This window comes from Anolis carolinensis, chromosome 2 (genome assembly GCF_035594765.1).
Source record: "Anolis carolinensis isolate JA03-04 chromosome 2, rAnoCar3.1.pri, whole genome shotgun sequence".
Classification (NCBI taxonomy): domain Eukaryota; kingdom Metazoa; phylum Chordata; class Lepidosauria; order Squamata; family Dactyloidae; genus Anolis; species Anolis carolinensis.
Window position 1 is genome coordinate 256,768,377 of NC_085842.1, and position 12,796 is coordinate 256,781,172.

At 38.8% G+C, this 12,796-nt stretch overlaps 1 protein-coding gene across 12 annotated transcripts in view; it reads right to left on the reverse strand.

The window, feature by feature from the left end:
* The window catches only part of sema4d (semaphorin 4D), a 144,221-nt gene that overhangs the window by 33,143 nt on the left and 98,282 nt on the right, over positions 1-12,796 (reverse strand). For all 12 annotated transcript variants that reach the window (XR_010003453.1, XR_010003450.1, XR_010003452.1 and 9 more), the window contains 6 exons: positions 12,255-12,317; positions 10,974-11,072; positions 6,070-6,163; positions 5,094-5,207; positions 3,500-3,651; positions 120-295 (listed from right to left, as the gene is read on the reverse strand). Coding sequence is in view for 8 of the 12 variants with exons in the window: in XM_062972114.1 (XP_062828184.1) it covers positions 120-295; positions 3,500-3,651; positions 5,094-5,207; positions 6,070-6,163; positions 10,974-11,072; positions 12,255-12,317 (698 nt within the window). In the remaining 4 variants the exon portion in view is untranslated. The remainder of the gene's footprint in view (positions 1-119; positions 296-3,499; positions 3,652-5,093; positions 5,208-6,069; positions 6,164-10,973; positions 11,073-12,254; positions 12,318-12,796) is intronic.

The following is a 12,796-nucleotide window of genomic DNA, read 5'->3' on the forward strand; positions in this document are numbered from 1 at the left end:
TAAAAAAAATCAAAGAAATCAATATCAACATATTATCATTTTACAGTTAACAATTGTATTAAATTAACAAACAGTAGAGTTAAGCAAATACTTCTTCAAAATGTTAAAACGTTACTTACAATTGTGGAGTGAAAACTCCATAAATCACTGGCTCCTTCAAGTTGGGAGTCTTAAGGATAAAGACATCATTGACAATGTTGAAAAATAAGTTTTTATCTGGCATAGAACAAAGCAATCTCGCCTTGAGATATGAAGTCCATTTCTTTTGCAAAGTTCTGTGTCCTCCTTGGTCCCCCTTTAAAAGAAAGGCGGGGGGGGGGGGGGAGAATCACAAATTAGTATGTTCCCTCTCTAGAGTCAACATAGAGAATCACAACAGGTTTTTAAAACATGATGTAAAGGAAAAATTCCTTCTTATCTTTAGCGTGTACATGATCATATCAGGAGCCAAAATTTGACATAAATTTCATTGTGCACTAGGAACCAAACTGATCCCATGAGCTAATACTTTGTGAAGGCAAAAAACAAAAGCACAGTATTCTGATAAAATTAAGCAGAAGTTCCTCATATCTTGCATGTATATCTAACAGTAGAGATAGACATTGAAGCACAGGAACCTATGAATTATAAAATGGAATAAAATTCTTTTTTGATTTTACAGCCTATCATTCAGTCACTTGTGACAATCAGCAGGAGGCCTCACCATCCCTTTCTGCCAACTCTGAGAACTGGTCAAGTAATATATAAAATGGGGTAAGCAACTGCACTGTGTAGTGGGAGACAATTTTCAGCTCTGCACCTCTAGGATGGGTTGAACTTGTACCTTACTAGCACACAGTTAACTGTGTTTTGAGGTGGGTTTCAAACAGGTTTTGTACAAAGGACTTGGGGTGGGTGTGCCATGTAGGACTTCATGAGCTATCCAAAGAGAGAGGAGGGGCTGCATGTGGCCCCTGGCCTGCACTTTCCCCATCTTTGATCTGCAATAACAACTCCAAGATCAGCCATTTTCAGAAGATCCGCATAAGTTTATTTGCCTGAATATGTTTACTGTTGCTACAAGAACTATGGTCTCATGGTATCTAGAGAAGATGCTCATCTTGACAAAGAAAGAACACTGCAATCAGTCACTGTCTTTTATTATCTATCTATCTATCTATCTATCTATCTATCTATCTATCTATCTATCTATCTATCTATCTATCCATCCATCCATCCATCCATCCATCCATCCATCCATCCATCCATCCAATGCCATGGCAATTAAAGTGGAACCAAGTGCTGAAATTGTGCTGTATGACTAGGTTCCTGGCTTGTGACAAAAAAAACCTACTTGGGTTTCTCTCCATGCCAACATTATTTCTCCCTGAAACTGAACCAAGAGCAGGATTAGGGAAGAGTTACACCATAGGCTCCTTCCATGTTTGTAATGCCAAAAGGTGAAGATGAAAAGGTTACTTTGCGGACTACTACTACTTGAATTTCCTGGTAATTAATTTACTATTAAGGGGATTATTTTTTGTGGACTACAACTTTCAGAAATTTCTAGTTGTAGTTTATAAAAAACAACTTTTCCAAGCTGAAGCATGAAGCAGCTGTGCTTCTGGCTCCCAAGCTGTAAATGTAGCACAAAGACTTTAGTTTTGCCAAAAATGGAAGCCTCTTGACAAGAAACCAGCTTAGCCTTGAAATAATTAATTGTGCAGCTACTGTAAAGAGTTCAAAAATATCCCAGCTCTCCAACATTCGCTGTGTGGGCATTTTTCAAAAAGTGGATGTCATAATGCAAAATACATTCAAGGTAGCTGAAATGTTATTTTTCAGTCAGATAGTTTCAACGTTATAGTAAGCATTTTTTCCCCCTCTTAGTTGACCAAAAAACTTACACACATCCCTGCCAACACATACACACACATATGCAAAACCATTCAAAGCACAGAAGTGAAAGATCCAGCAGTTCATCTGTCAGTTTAAAACAAAGCTTGGAAAAGTTACTTTTGGGGGCTATGAGTCCCTAAATCCCAAAGTCAGTCTGGCTAATGTCTAACTGCTAGCAGTCAGAAGACCACCATTCTTGTCTGTCAAAGTAAATTAATTTCAAAGAGCTGAAATATCATGAATCTAGCAGACTCTGTCACTTCCTGTAGTTGAATTACACTCTGCAATTTAAAACCAGGCCCTTGAACTCTTAGTAGGCTTCTATCCACAAGAAGAATTAAAAAATTGAATGACAAGATGCTTGTTAGAATGTTTATGAAAAATGTATCTTCATTTCCCAATGACAAAGGAAACTACAATGATGTTTAATGCACATGAAGACTGACAGAATCAGATTGGTTCCATTAATTTTTTTTTCAGGCTATGGCAACTCAGCAGCGAAGCACCACCTGTCACATCACAGTCAAGCAAGAAATTTTATTGGTGTGAGAAAACAGCTAGTGTTGTCTGGTATCCCTTAGAAATGTGTCGGGCATAGTCTCAACAGTCACTGTATCTTGCTTCACTTGAAATTACTACGGCTGGAATTTTATTGGTCACATATGAAATGGAAGACATTTTTAGAAGTAGTTTAGAAGTTTCTAATTTTCTTTCTTTCATTTATCCATTTTAAGAAATGGATTATAACTCTCATTGAGCAAGGTGAACTTTTCTCAATGAAAAGCACCCATCAATTTTAAAGTGCTGAAATGAAAATTCCTCAGAGATCTTTGCTCTCAGTTTGACTACAGCCAAAACTCAAAAAAGCTACTTTTTGGATTATTTCTTCCAGAATGCCACAAGCAGTATGGTCAATTATTATCTTTCTTGCAAAACAAAAGAGATTCCTTTATCGTTTCTTATTCTGGAATTTGTAACTCAATTTGTAGCAAAAATAAGAACTTTATAAATGAAATTAAAATTCGGTTTCCTAAATAAATGCAAACCAAGTAATGTTCTGTTCTAAAGTAAAGCTAAGTGACTTTCCTTCTTTAACATTGCTGCTGCTCAGTTGCATAGTCGTCTCCGACTCTTCGTGACCTCACGGACCAGTCCACGCCAGAGCTCCCTGTCGGCCATCGCCACCCCCAGTTCCTTCAAGGTCAAGCTAGTCACTTCAAGGATACCGTCCATCTACCTCGCCCTTGGTCGGCCTCTCTTTCTTTTTCCTTCCATTTTCCCCAGCATCATGATCTTTTCCAAGCTTTCCTGTCTTCTCATGATGTGGCCAAAATACTTCAACTTTGCCTTTAATATCATCACCTCTTTAATATTACATTTCTCAATTTTTGAAAATTACCAAAATTTTCTTTAAAAAAAGAAAACCAGTTTTTCTTTATGGTTTCAACATTTCTGGAAAGTTGACAGATATATCCTGGATATGCAGAGGAAATATGTACAATACAGGCAGCATTGCACACAGAAATCCTGGCACAAGCGGGAAAAGAGCAGATTGCTTGTCTTCATAGTATCTCCCACTGGTCATGAAAAGGAAAGGAAAAGCGGTGGAACACAGTCTCACCTTACAAACTCTTGCTATCCTTGGAATCATCAACTTGCCAAGAAATTCATATTCCACTGAGACCTCAGTGAAAAAGAAATACACTTTGTCATCCTCCTCACCAGAACTGTTTGGATCAGCTCTTATAACATCAGAAAAAACGAAATGTGGTTCTGTAGAAAGAAAAAATAAATAAATACATTAACATTCAGTGTATGCCTTTAAATTCTTATCATTCACCACATCAGCATGTCCAGTTAGTGGCTCCTTGTGGTTTTGTTGCTGTTGTTGTGTGCCTTTAAATCAACTCTGACTTATGGCAACCCTGTCATAGGACTTCCTTCACAAGAGGAGGTTCTAAGGCTTTTTCTAAGGTTGAGAGAGTATGAATTGTTCAAGGCTTCCCATGGATCGATTGTCTCCTGGGGTTCGAGTTCAACCCCAAAACCATTAGATTATGCTATCTCTTCATGGATACTAAGTTAGACCAGACCTAACTTTATGGATACTAAGTTAGACCAGACCTTGTGGCGCAAGCTGGTGAGCAGCCAGCTGCAGCCAGCTGAGACCAATCACTCTGACCAAGAGGTCATGAATTCGAGGCCAGCTCGGAGCCTGCGTTTGTCTTTGTCTTTGTTCTATGTCAAGACATTGAATGTTTGCCTTATATGTGTAATGTGATCCGCCCTGAGTCCCCTACGGGGTGAAAAGGGCGGAATATAAATACTGTAAATAAATAAATAAATAAATAAATAAATAAATAATACATTTCATACAAACTGACTTACTAAGTTACCATCTATTTTATAGGTCTACTTTAGCATTAATTATAAATTGAATTTCTGTCTCAGTTTTCTGAGACAGAATTGTTACAATCCTAATAGCAGGAAACTGCATCAGCTTGACATTATACCATTTCTAAGAACTGTATTTCACAAGTCTGTCAAAAATATATGGAAGACAGTTATATCTTCATAAAATTAAACAGGTAAAGTGTAGCACTCCAGATGTTGTTGGATAACAACTCCTATCAGCTCCAGCCAGCACAGCCAATGGTGAGGAAAGCTGGATGTAAGTTCTATAACAGAAAAATGACTGTTTATATTATACTAAAACCCTAAAAGAACATGATTCAAAGACATTTGGAGCATATTGTTCTGATTTGGTACTTCTTTTATTTACAGTGCAATCTACAAGTATATATGGACAACTCCATAAACAAAAACACTGTGCACACAAAACAATCCTCGAAGGAACTTTTAGGAACAGTCCTACAAGAACTGTAGTGACTTGCAAGAAGGGTCTGTAAGTGGTAAGTTAATTAAACCTACACTTCTATTACCATATTATCCCCTTTCTATTCTGAGTGCATTTTGAAAGTTCCCAGATCACTCTCATCCAAACTGGATGCTAAAGAAAAAAACCTATTATGTTTACAAACAATTCAGGAGCTTCATATCATAAGACTGAAAGTGATGCAGGGGATGAAAGCGACTTTATAAAAAAAGAAAACAGAAAAGAACTTCAATATGAACTTAGCCAGACTGTATTTCAAGGCATTATGATACATGTTTATTTCCTGGGGTGTTTCCTCTCTAGATTTATGTTTCCTTACCATTAAGCCAAGGAATTGCATATTCCGTCCGTAGAGGATTCTGCAGTGAATTCCTAGATATGATTGGTTCACTTCCCAAGAAATTGTAAGATGTTCCAGAGTAAAGATCCCCATCTTTTCAAAACCATAAGATTGAAGGAATAAAAAATATATATACAGCAATTAGTGGCAATTTATTTTCCAAATATTGTGTTATACACTCATTTCATTATTGCTTTTGTGGTCCCAACATCTCAGAGCAAGCATGTACAGGGCAAAGCTGCACAGTTTCTACATCTAATATACTGCCTCTTTTTCAGCAACCAAACTCCCACACATTGCTCCTCCATCCTTGTTGAATCACTGACTCCTCTGTTTACTTGAACTATAAGATAAATTATTCTGTGATCTGTGCAGCATCTAATGCAAGTTGATAGTAATATTTAATTGGAAAACAATTTCCTTTGATAAATAAATTCTATATTACACATATTTAATGCTAGGAATAACATCTAATAGGAAAATAATTTCGTTTGATAAACAGATTCTACATTACACATATTTAATGATAGCAATAACATCTAATGGGAAAATAATTTCCTTTGATAAACAAATCCTACATTATAAATATTTAATGCTAATCTAAATTATGTTATTTTAAATAGCTGCTAAACAACATCAACATGTCATTCCACTGAAAGGACTACAAAGTAATAGAGATTTAAAAGGTCATGTGAGAAAAATCGCAAACCTGGGGTGGGGGAAACTTATAAAAAAAAAACTGAGTTAAACAACATGTGAAGGGGAGGTATTTGTGACCAGTCACCAAATGGGTTTCTAAAATCAGGTACATTCAGAAGGCAGTTTGTGGAAGAATGTAAGAAGAAATGGAACTTAAAATGTTAATGCCAAACATGGACCTACATAATTTTGGACCCTGTCATTCCTAGTCAAAATTTTGACAATACATATAAACAACATTAAATACCATACTTACCAACCATTACTGATGTATAACTTTGTGCAGGATCAAATGGGCATCTTCCTTTGCCATCATCATTTCTGCCCACAAGTTTGAATGATGTCGAATTCTACAAAACGATTAGAGTATGTTCTGTGTTTTCAATCCAAAGCATAAACAACTACAACCTAGGCATACAGCTGTGAATACTTAAGCTGTGTCCAGCTGAACAGCACCAATTCTAGTTCCATCAATTCAGTAGCATTTTGCAAGTATTCTACCTTCTTTCTCGTTACATAGTTTATTATGGTGGAAATGGAGAGCCAAAGCAGTAGACCAGAAGTCCCCAAACTATGACCCAGGGGCCACATGCAGCCCATCAAAGCCATTTATCTGGCCCCTGTGGCGGCGGCTCCCTCCTCCTCCACCGAGGAAGGCGTGTGCCTTTCCCACCTCCTCCTTCACCTGGTGTGCACCTTCCAAAGCTTTGCTTGTTTGTAATGGTATTTTAATTATTATTTAATTAATAATTAATTATTAAGGGGTGCTTTGCTAGTGCTTTTGGTGCACAAAGGTAGAAGGGGATTGGACTAAATGGCCAAGGAGTCTTTTCCAATCTTTATTATTATTATTATTATTATTATTATTATTATTATTATTATTATTATTATTATTATTTATGCAAAGACACAGTATAATACAGCAAATGAGATATATGTATGCTGGATTTTATATCACAAAATCACAAGTTAGACATTTCCCAAGCATTTAGGACTGTGTGATGTATTGTTGTTGTTGTTAACAACACTGAGGCTGGGTGACGATCTGCCAGGGGTGCTTTACTTGTGCTTTCGGTGCACAAAAGCAGAAGGGGGTTGGACTAAATGGTCCAAGGGGTCTCTTCCAACCCCCTTTAAAAATTTTATTATGATTATGATTAACATTGAGGTTGTATTTGTTCCTGTTTGGTTTTTTTTACTTCAAAATAAGAGGTGTGCAGTGTGCATAGGAATTTGTTTATAGTTTTTTTAAAAAAAACAACAACTATAGTCCAGCCCGCCAACGGTCTGAGGGACCGTGAACTGGCCCCCTGTTTAAAAAGTTTGGGGGCCCCTGCAGTAGACAAAGAGGAGAGTTACATTGGAATATAGCAGCTTTTGTATTCCCTACAAAATTCTATGAATAAGGTAACTGCATATAGTCCAAACTCCACCTTCAATTGGACACACACTTGTTTTAAATTTCAGTGGAATACAACATACAATTCATGCATTTATTTTCAGAACCGCATTTGTTTTAACATCTTTCCATATTTCAACTTCCCATTTTCTGATGCATCTTCTTAAAACATATTTGAGCAACTGATGGAGGTGAGATGCAACTTTAAGATATAATGAAACAATACGTGGGGCTTGTTCCCTACACCATGATTTCATCAGAAATGAGATGACTATGGCTGTGAATAATATCTCCACATCCTTTTTTTGTTCCTAATAAGGATGGGATGGGAAAAGGTACAAAGGTGGCTATGGTACAGAGGAAGACTTCAAAATCTATGCAAATTTTAAGAAAAGGAAATTAAGCAAAATTTAATGCTTCTCAATGAACGAAATGCAGAATACATAACTATGATACAATTGTAGCAATGATATGGAGTCCTTCTGGGAAGCTACAGGGGCATAAACAGGAAATATATTGTGTAAATGTTTGGTATTCATGATCTTTACATATTCCCTAGTTCAGCGAACACATAGGGACTATGGAAACCTCAATCTCCACTTACTAGGAAATGGTGCATTGATCAAGAGAGATCTGTCCCTCTATCACTTGGGCAACAGCTGACTGATGTTCCCATCCAGCCCTTTGCATGAGCAAGCTCTGATGTGAGGGGAATATGCAACAGGGGATCCACTTCCATCTGTTGCAATAGGGATTCGTTAAAGGATGCAATAGAGATTCATTAAAGGTGGGAACACCAGTAATGTTATTTTAAAAAGCCAGTCAGCTGCTGCCCATCCAAACTTTGGATGATTCTATCTCAGCACACATCTCTTTTGTTTGTGAAAACAGATCTCTCATGCCATGGATCAATTATACCTGGAAGTTATTATATAATCACAATTCCCTATTTCATCCAAGCCATAAAACTATGATTACAAGGTTTGGAACAAGCCAGGGTACTGAAATGTGATTTGGAACTGGTAAAAAACCAGAATTGTTAAAATAGTCTCAATTTAATTGCTAGTATTAATTAGACCAGACCCACTGAAGTCACTCTAAGTTCCAACTAGAGTAGATATCCAGGGCCGGTTGATTATACGAGGCCGCTGACGCGGCCGCCTCGGGCGCTGGCCGCTAGGGGCGCTGTCGAGGCGTCGACAGCGGCCCGTAGCGCCACCGACGCCTCCGGTGTTGGCGCGGCCGCGCGGGGCTTCAATCCCCGCGCCCGCGCCAAACCGCTGAAAACAGATATGCCATTTTGCCCTTAGTCGACAAACTAAGGGCAAAATGGCCTATCTGGCTGTGCGCATGCGCACTGCCAGATAGGCCATTTTGCCCTTAGTTTGTCGACTAAGGGCAAAATGGCATATCTGTGCTGTGTGCACGGGCACAGCACAGATAGGCCATTTGGCCCTTACTTCCTGGCCGCGGCCGCCGATCGCCCAGGCGATCGGCGGCCGCGACCATGCACTAAGGGCAAAATGGGCTATCTGGCAGTGCGCATGCGCACAGCACAGATAGCCCATTTGGTCCTTACTTCCTGGTCGCGGCCGCCAGGCGATCGGCGGCCGCGACCAGGAAGTAAGGGCCAAATGGCCTATCTGTGCTGTGCGCATGCGCACAGCACCGATAGGCCATTTTGCCCGTAGTCGACAAACTAAGGGCAAAATGGCCTATCTGGCTGTGCGCATGCGCACTGCCAGATAGCCCATTTTGCCCTTAGTTTGTAGACTAAGGGCCAAATGGCCTATCTGTGCTGTGCGCATACGCACAGCACAGATAGGCCATTTGGCCCTTACTTCCTGGTCGCAGCCAGGGCACGCTGGACGGGGGGCGGGGCCAACTCTGGCCCCGCCCCCAGCACTATTCGCCCTGGCCCCGCCTCCCACGCAGCGTGGGAGGCGGGGCCAGGGCATGCTGGGCGGGGCCAGGGCGTGGGAGGCGGGGCCGGTGGCGGGGGCGCTTTTTAGCACCCCCGCTTAACATTTAAAAATATCTCCGGCCGGCCCTGTAGATATCCTAGGTCTATTCTAGTTGAAATGGACAATTAATTCTGGGAGTATGTTTAAACACTTTCTGGTCTTACATGGGGGAAACCAAATGAATATATGCACAGACAAAGGATCTTGAATATCTTAGTTTAGAAAGAAAAGAAATCTGAGATAATCTGAATCAGGCTACTGATTTAAGGAGATGCAACTATGAAGAATTTTGAACGCCAAAATTCTTCCAGTAAAAAAGAAATCAGAACAAGCTAATGCACTGTTGTGGTTGAAAGCAGCTTAATCCTCTCCTACTGGAGAGAGATGGTGTGTTACTCAGAATGATAAGGAAATCCACGTGGTAGAAAGCTATTAAAATAATAAGTTGCAGCAATGTAAGTGGGAAGTTATTCATATATATTAAAAAAGGGTACTCAGCTGTGGCAAGGACATTGGAAAGGAGAAATTCTGATAATGTTGTGGAAATGATGACAGACAAACTTACAGATAAAAGAGACAAGAAAGGTCGTAGTCTAACACCAAGAACCCTGTAGTTGGAAACAGAGTTAAGATCCAAGGAAAGGACAGCGATGATAGAGTCAGAAACATGGAAAGTAGACAGAAGTGTGGTGATTTTTAAAGCACAAGGAGGATTTCATTATGAGGCATTCAGCAATATGAAGCTATGCTATATCCAGGAGCTGACAGAAAGAGACAGGCAGAGAAGAGAGTCAAGAGCATTTGTGGAGTTTGTTTCCAACCCCCCTAAAAATTGAAACATAGGTTATAGGAGGCAGCACATTGTTGGCTAGAAATAGAATATCAGGCATAAATCAAAACTATCAAAATGTATCAAATCACTTCAGTAGTGGGCTTGGAAAAATGCATTTTGTAGCCAAAGAATGCATATCTTCAGCGTGTTTTTTTCCCAATTCCTGTAAAAATTGTTCAGATGGATTTGGTATCATCTGGAAACAAGCTCCACATTTATGAAGACACACAAAAGAGGGTGTCAGGTATACAGGATATTTTACACCAGGGTTTCTTAACTATGGGTTCCTGGAACCCTGGGGATCCATGATACATTGCTATGGGTTCCATGGCAGATTGTGACTGAAACAATAAACCTTTCTTTGATCTGAGGTATAATATTTTTTATGCAGGGGTTACCTAAGAGCTGAAACTTATTCCAAGGATTCCTCCAGGATAAAAAAGTTGAGAAGGGCTGGTTTAAACTAGTTTTGTAAGTGAGCCTGTGTGCATGCACACCTATCTTCCAGCCACCTGTTGACTTATGACTACCCCATGAATTTCACAGGATTTTCTTAGGCAAATAATATTCAGGAGATTTTACAAGTTCCTTCCCATGAAATCTAAATTATTGCACTTGGTATTTATTGGTGGTCTCCCACTCCCACTCCCACCAAGGCTGACTTTAATTTTCAACATGATTCGGTCCCTTTAAAGTATTTAGCCTGTGTGTGTTATGTAAATGTTTGTTAAGAGAATTAAACCTACAAAAAGGAAGGGTTTAGGTACATTTTTGTACCTAAACTTTTTGTAAATTCCCAGATTCATGCAGTGGCAAAGCTTATTAAGGATTCTGTGAATTATTGTAACAAAAAGGAACTTTTCCAAAATAGTAAATAAGATGTAGTGCTTGTACTCTCTGCAGAACTGAGCATTTTCTAAGGCGTTTGCAATTGCACTTAAAAGAAAAAGCATTCTCACACTTACCAGATGATCACAGACTGGCTGAAATGCATTAGTTCCACATATATAAAGCGAAGTATCACTCAGTTGTTGTAAGACACGGATATAGTTAAGGCACTCTGTCTATAAAATAGAAGAATTGATAGGGTAGGGAAAAAAATTCAAGATGCTTTATTTATTTAAAACTTCAAGTAGCTACTTTAGTTTGAACAAAGACGTGGAAGTTAACTCTCCTGAAATTACTCAGGGTTATTTCCTGATATAGTTACCTTTTCCATTAATATTATATTTCTGATGTCTTTTGCAGTCGTGTGCCTTTTTGGATGTTTTTTTTAGTGATCTAAATATTCACAGTAGGTGAAAGTTTCAGAAAGGTTTGAGACAAGCTTTCCACACAATCTTTAACAGGACTTCAGATAATGACAGATGATCAAAGCAATGCAATCCAGCAACTTTGTAAGATTCTGGCAATTTTTCCACAGATCAAACATGTGGTGATTTGTCTCATTTTTTATGCATCTAAATCAGTATTGATTCTGCATGAAGCCAGAAATTTAGACATATATCCAAATTAAGTATTTGTTCCTTACCCAACATTGTCTTGTTAATATGTCAAGGGAGCTATGATTCAAAAAACTGAATTCTATATTTGCATGACAAATAAACTGAACCTAATAGTTGGAGAGAGCATTGGGTACTTCCAGTATGGGAAAATTTTATACTTAAGCCTGTTTAAATCTGTCTAAAGTAGCAGAAACAAGGTGAAATGTCATTCAATGAACATCTGATTTCTCACCACCCATTTATCTCAAAAGTGTTTCTACAAAAAACCAGCACTGCTTACAGAATGGCAGGTGAAGACAACAAGCAGAAGCAGCAGTTTGCCAGGGAAAAAGCTGACTTAATATCAGCACTGCTGCCTTTGAAGGGAGGAAAAAAGCAAAACACTACTATTTTCTAGAAGCACTGCTAGGCAATAAATAAAAAAAAATTCCACACCATGGAAATATATTTTTTAAAATTTTAAGTTCCTAAATACCCCAGGATGACTCTGGCTATGCCAGCTGGGGTTAGTCTGTGAGCTGTACATTAAAAAAGAGCTAAACATAGGAAAAGGGCAGAAAATGACTTGCAAGAACAAAAAACAGTGGGAGGCAAAACAAACAAACAAAAAACAACAACAACAAAAAAACACCTGAAGCTTTTTATTAAAGGATCACAAGGCAAATTAATTACTTCCCTGATATTTCTTGAAATGCTATTCTAAAAGTCAAAGTGATGAAAAAATTGGTATTATCTATTTACCTGCTTGGATTTGCCCTTTTCTGCACATCTAGTTTTCTGGTTTTCTGTGACCTTCCAAAATACCTGGAAAAAAAGCGGGGGGAGAACAAGAAAAAAATGACGTCTTTTTAGGATTACCACTAACAGCGGTTAGTAATATATCACCACAAATGGTAAACCAATGGGGTAAACAAGCTATAACATTTCACACAATCTAACATTTTCTCTTATTCACCTCTCTTTTTTTCGACTTAGTGTGGTCTATTATGGGAATTTCTATTTTGTTCAATATATACAATGGCTACAAAGGAGATAATGTTTCAATTCTGAAAGAAATGCTAGGTCTAATACAGCAGTTTTTCAAACTGTGCTTGGGGCTCCACGATCAGTGCTCAGGGACTCCATAGACGCCCCACCTCCTCTGTGGTTTTTGCTACTATGATGATGATGATGATGATGATGATGATTACAAAGGCTGGATGGCTATCTGTTGGGGGTACTTTGATTGTGTTTTTCCCTGCACGCCAGAAGGGGGTTGGACTGGATGGCCCCAGGGATCTTCC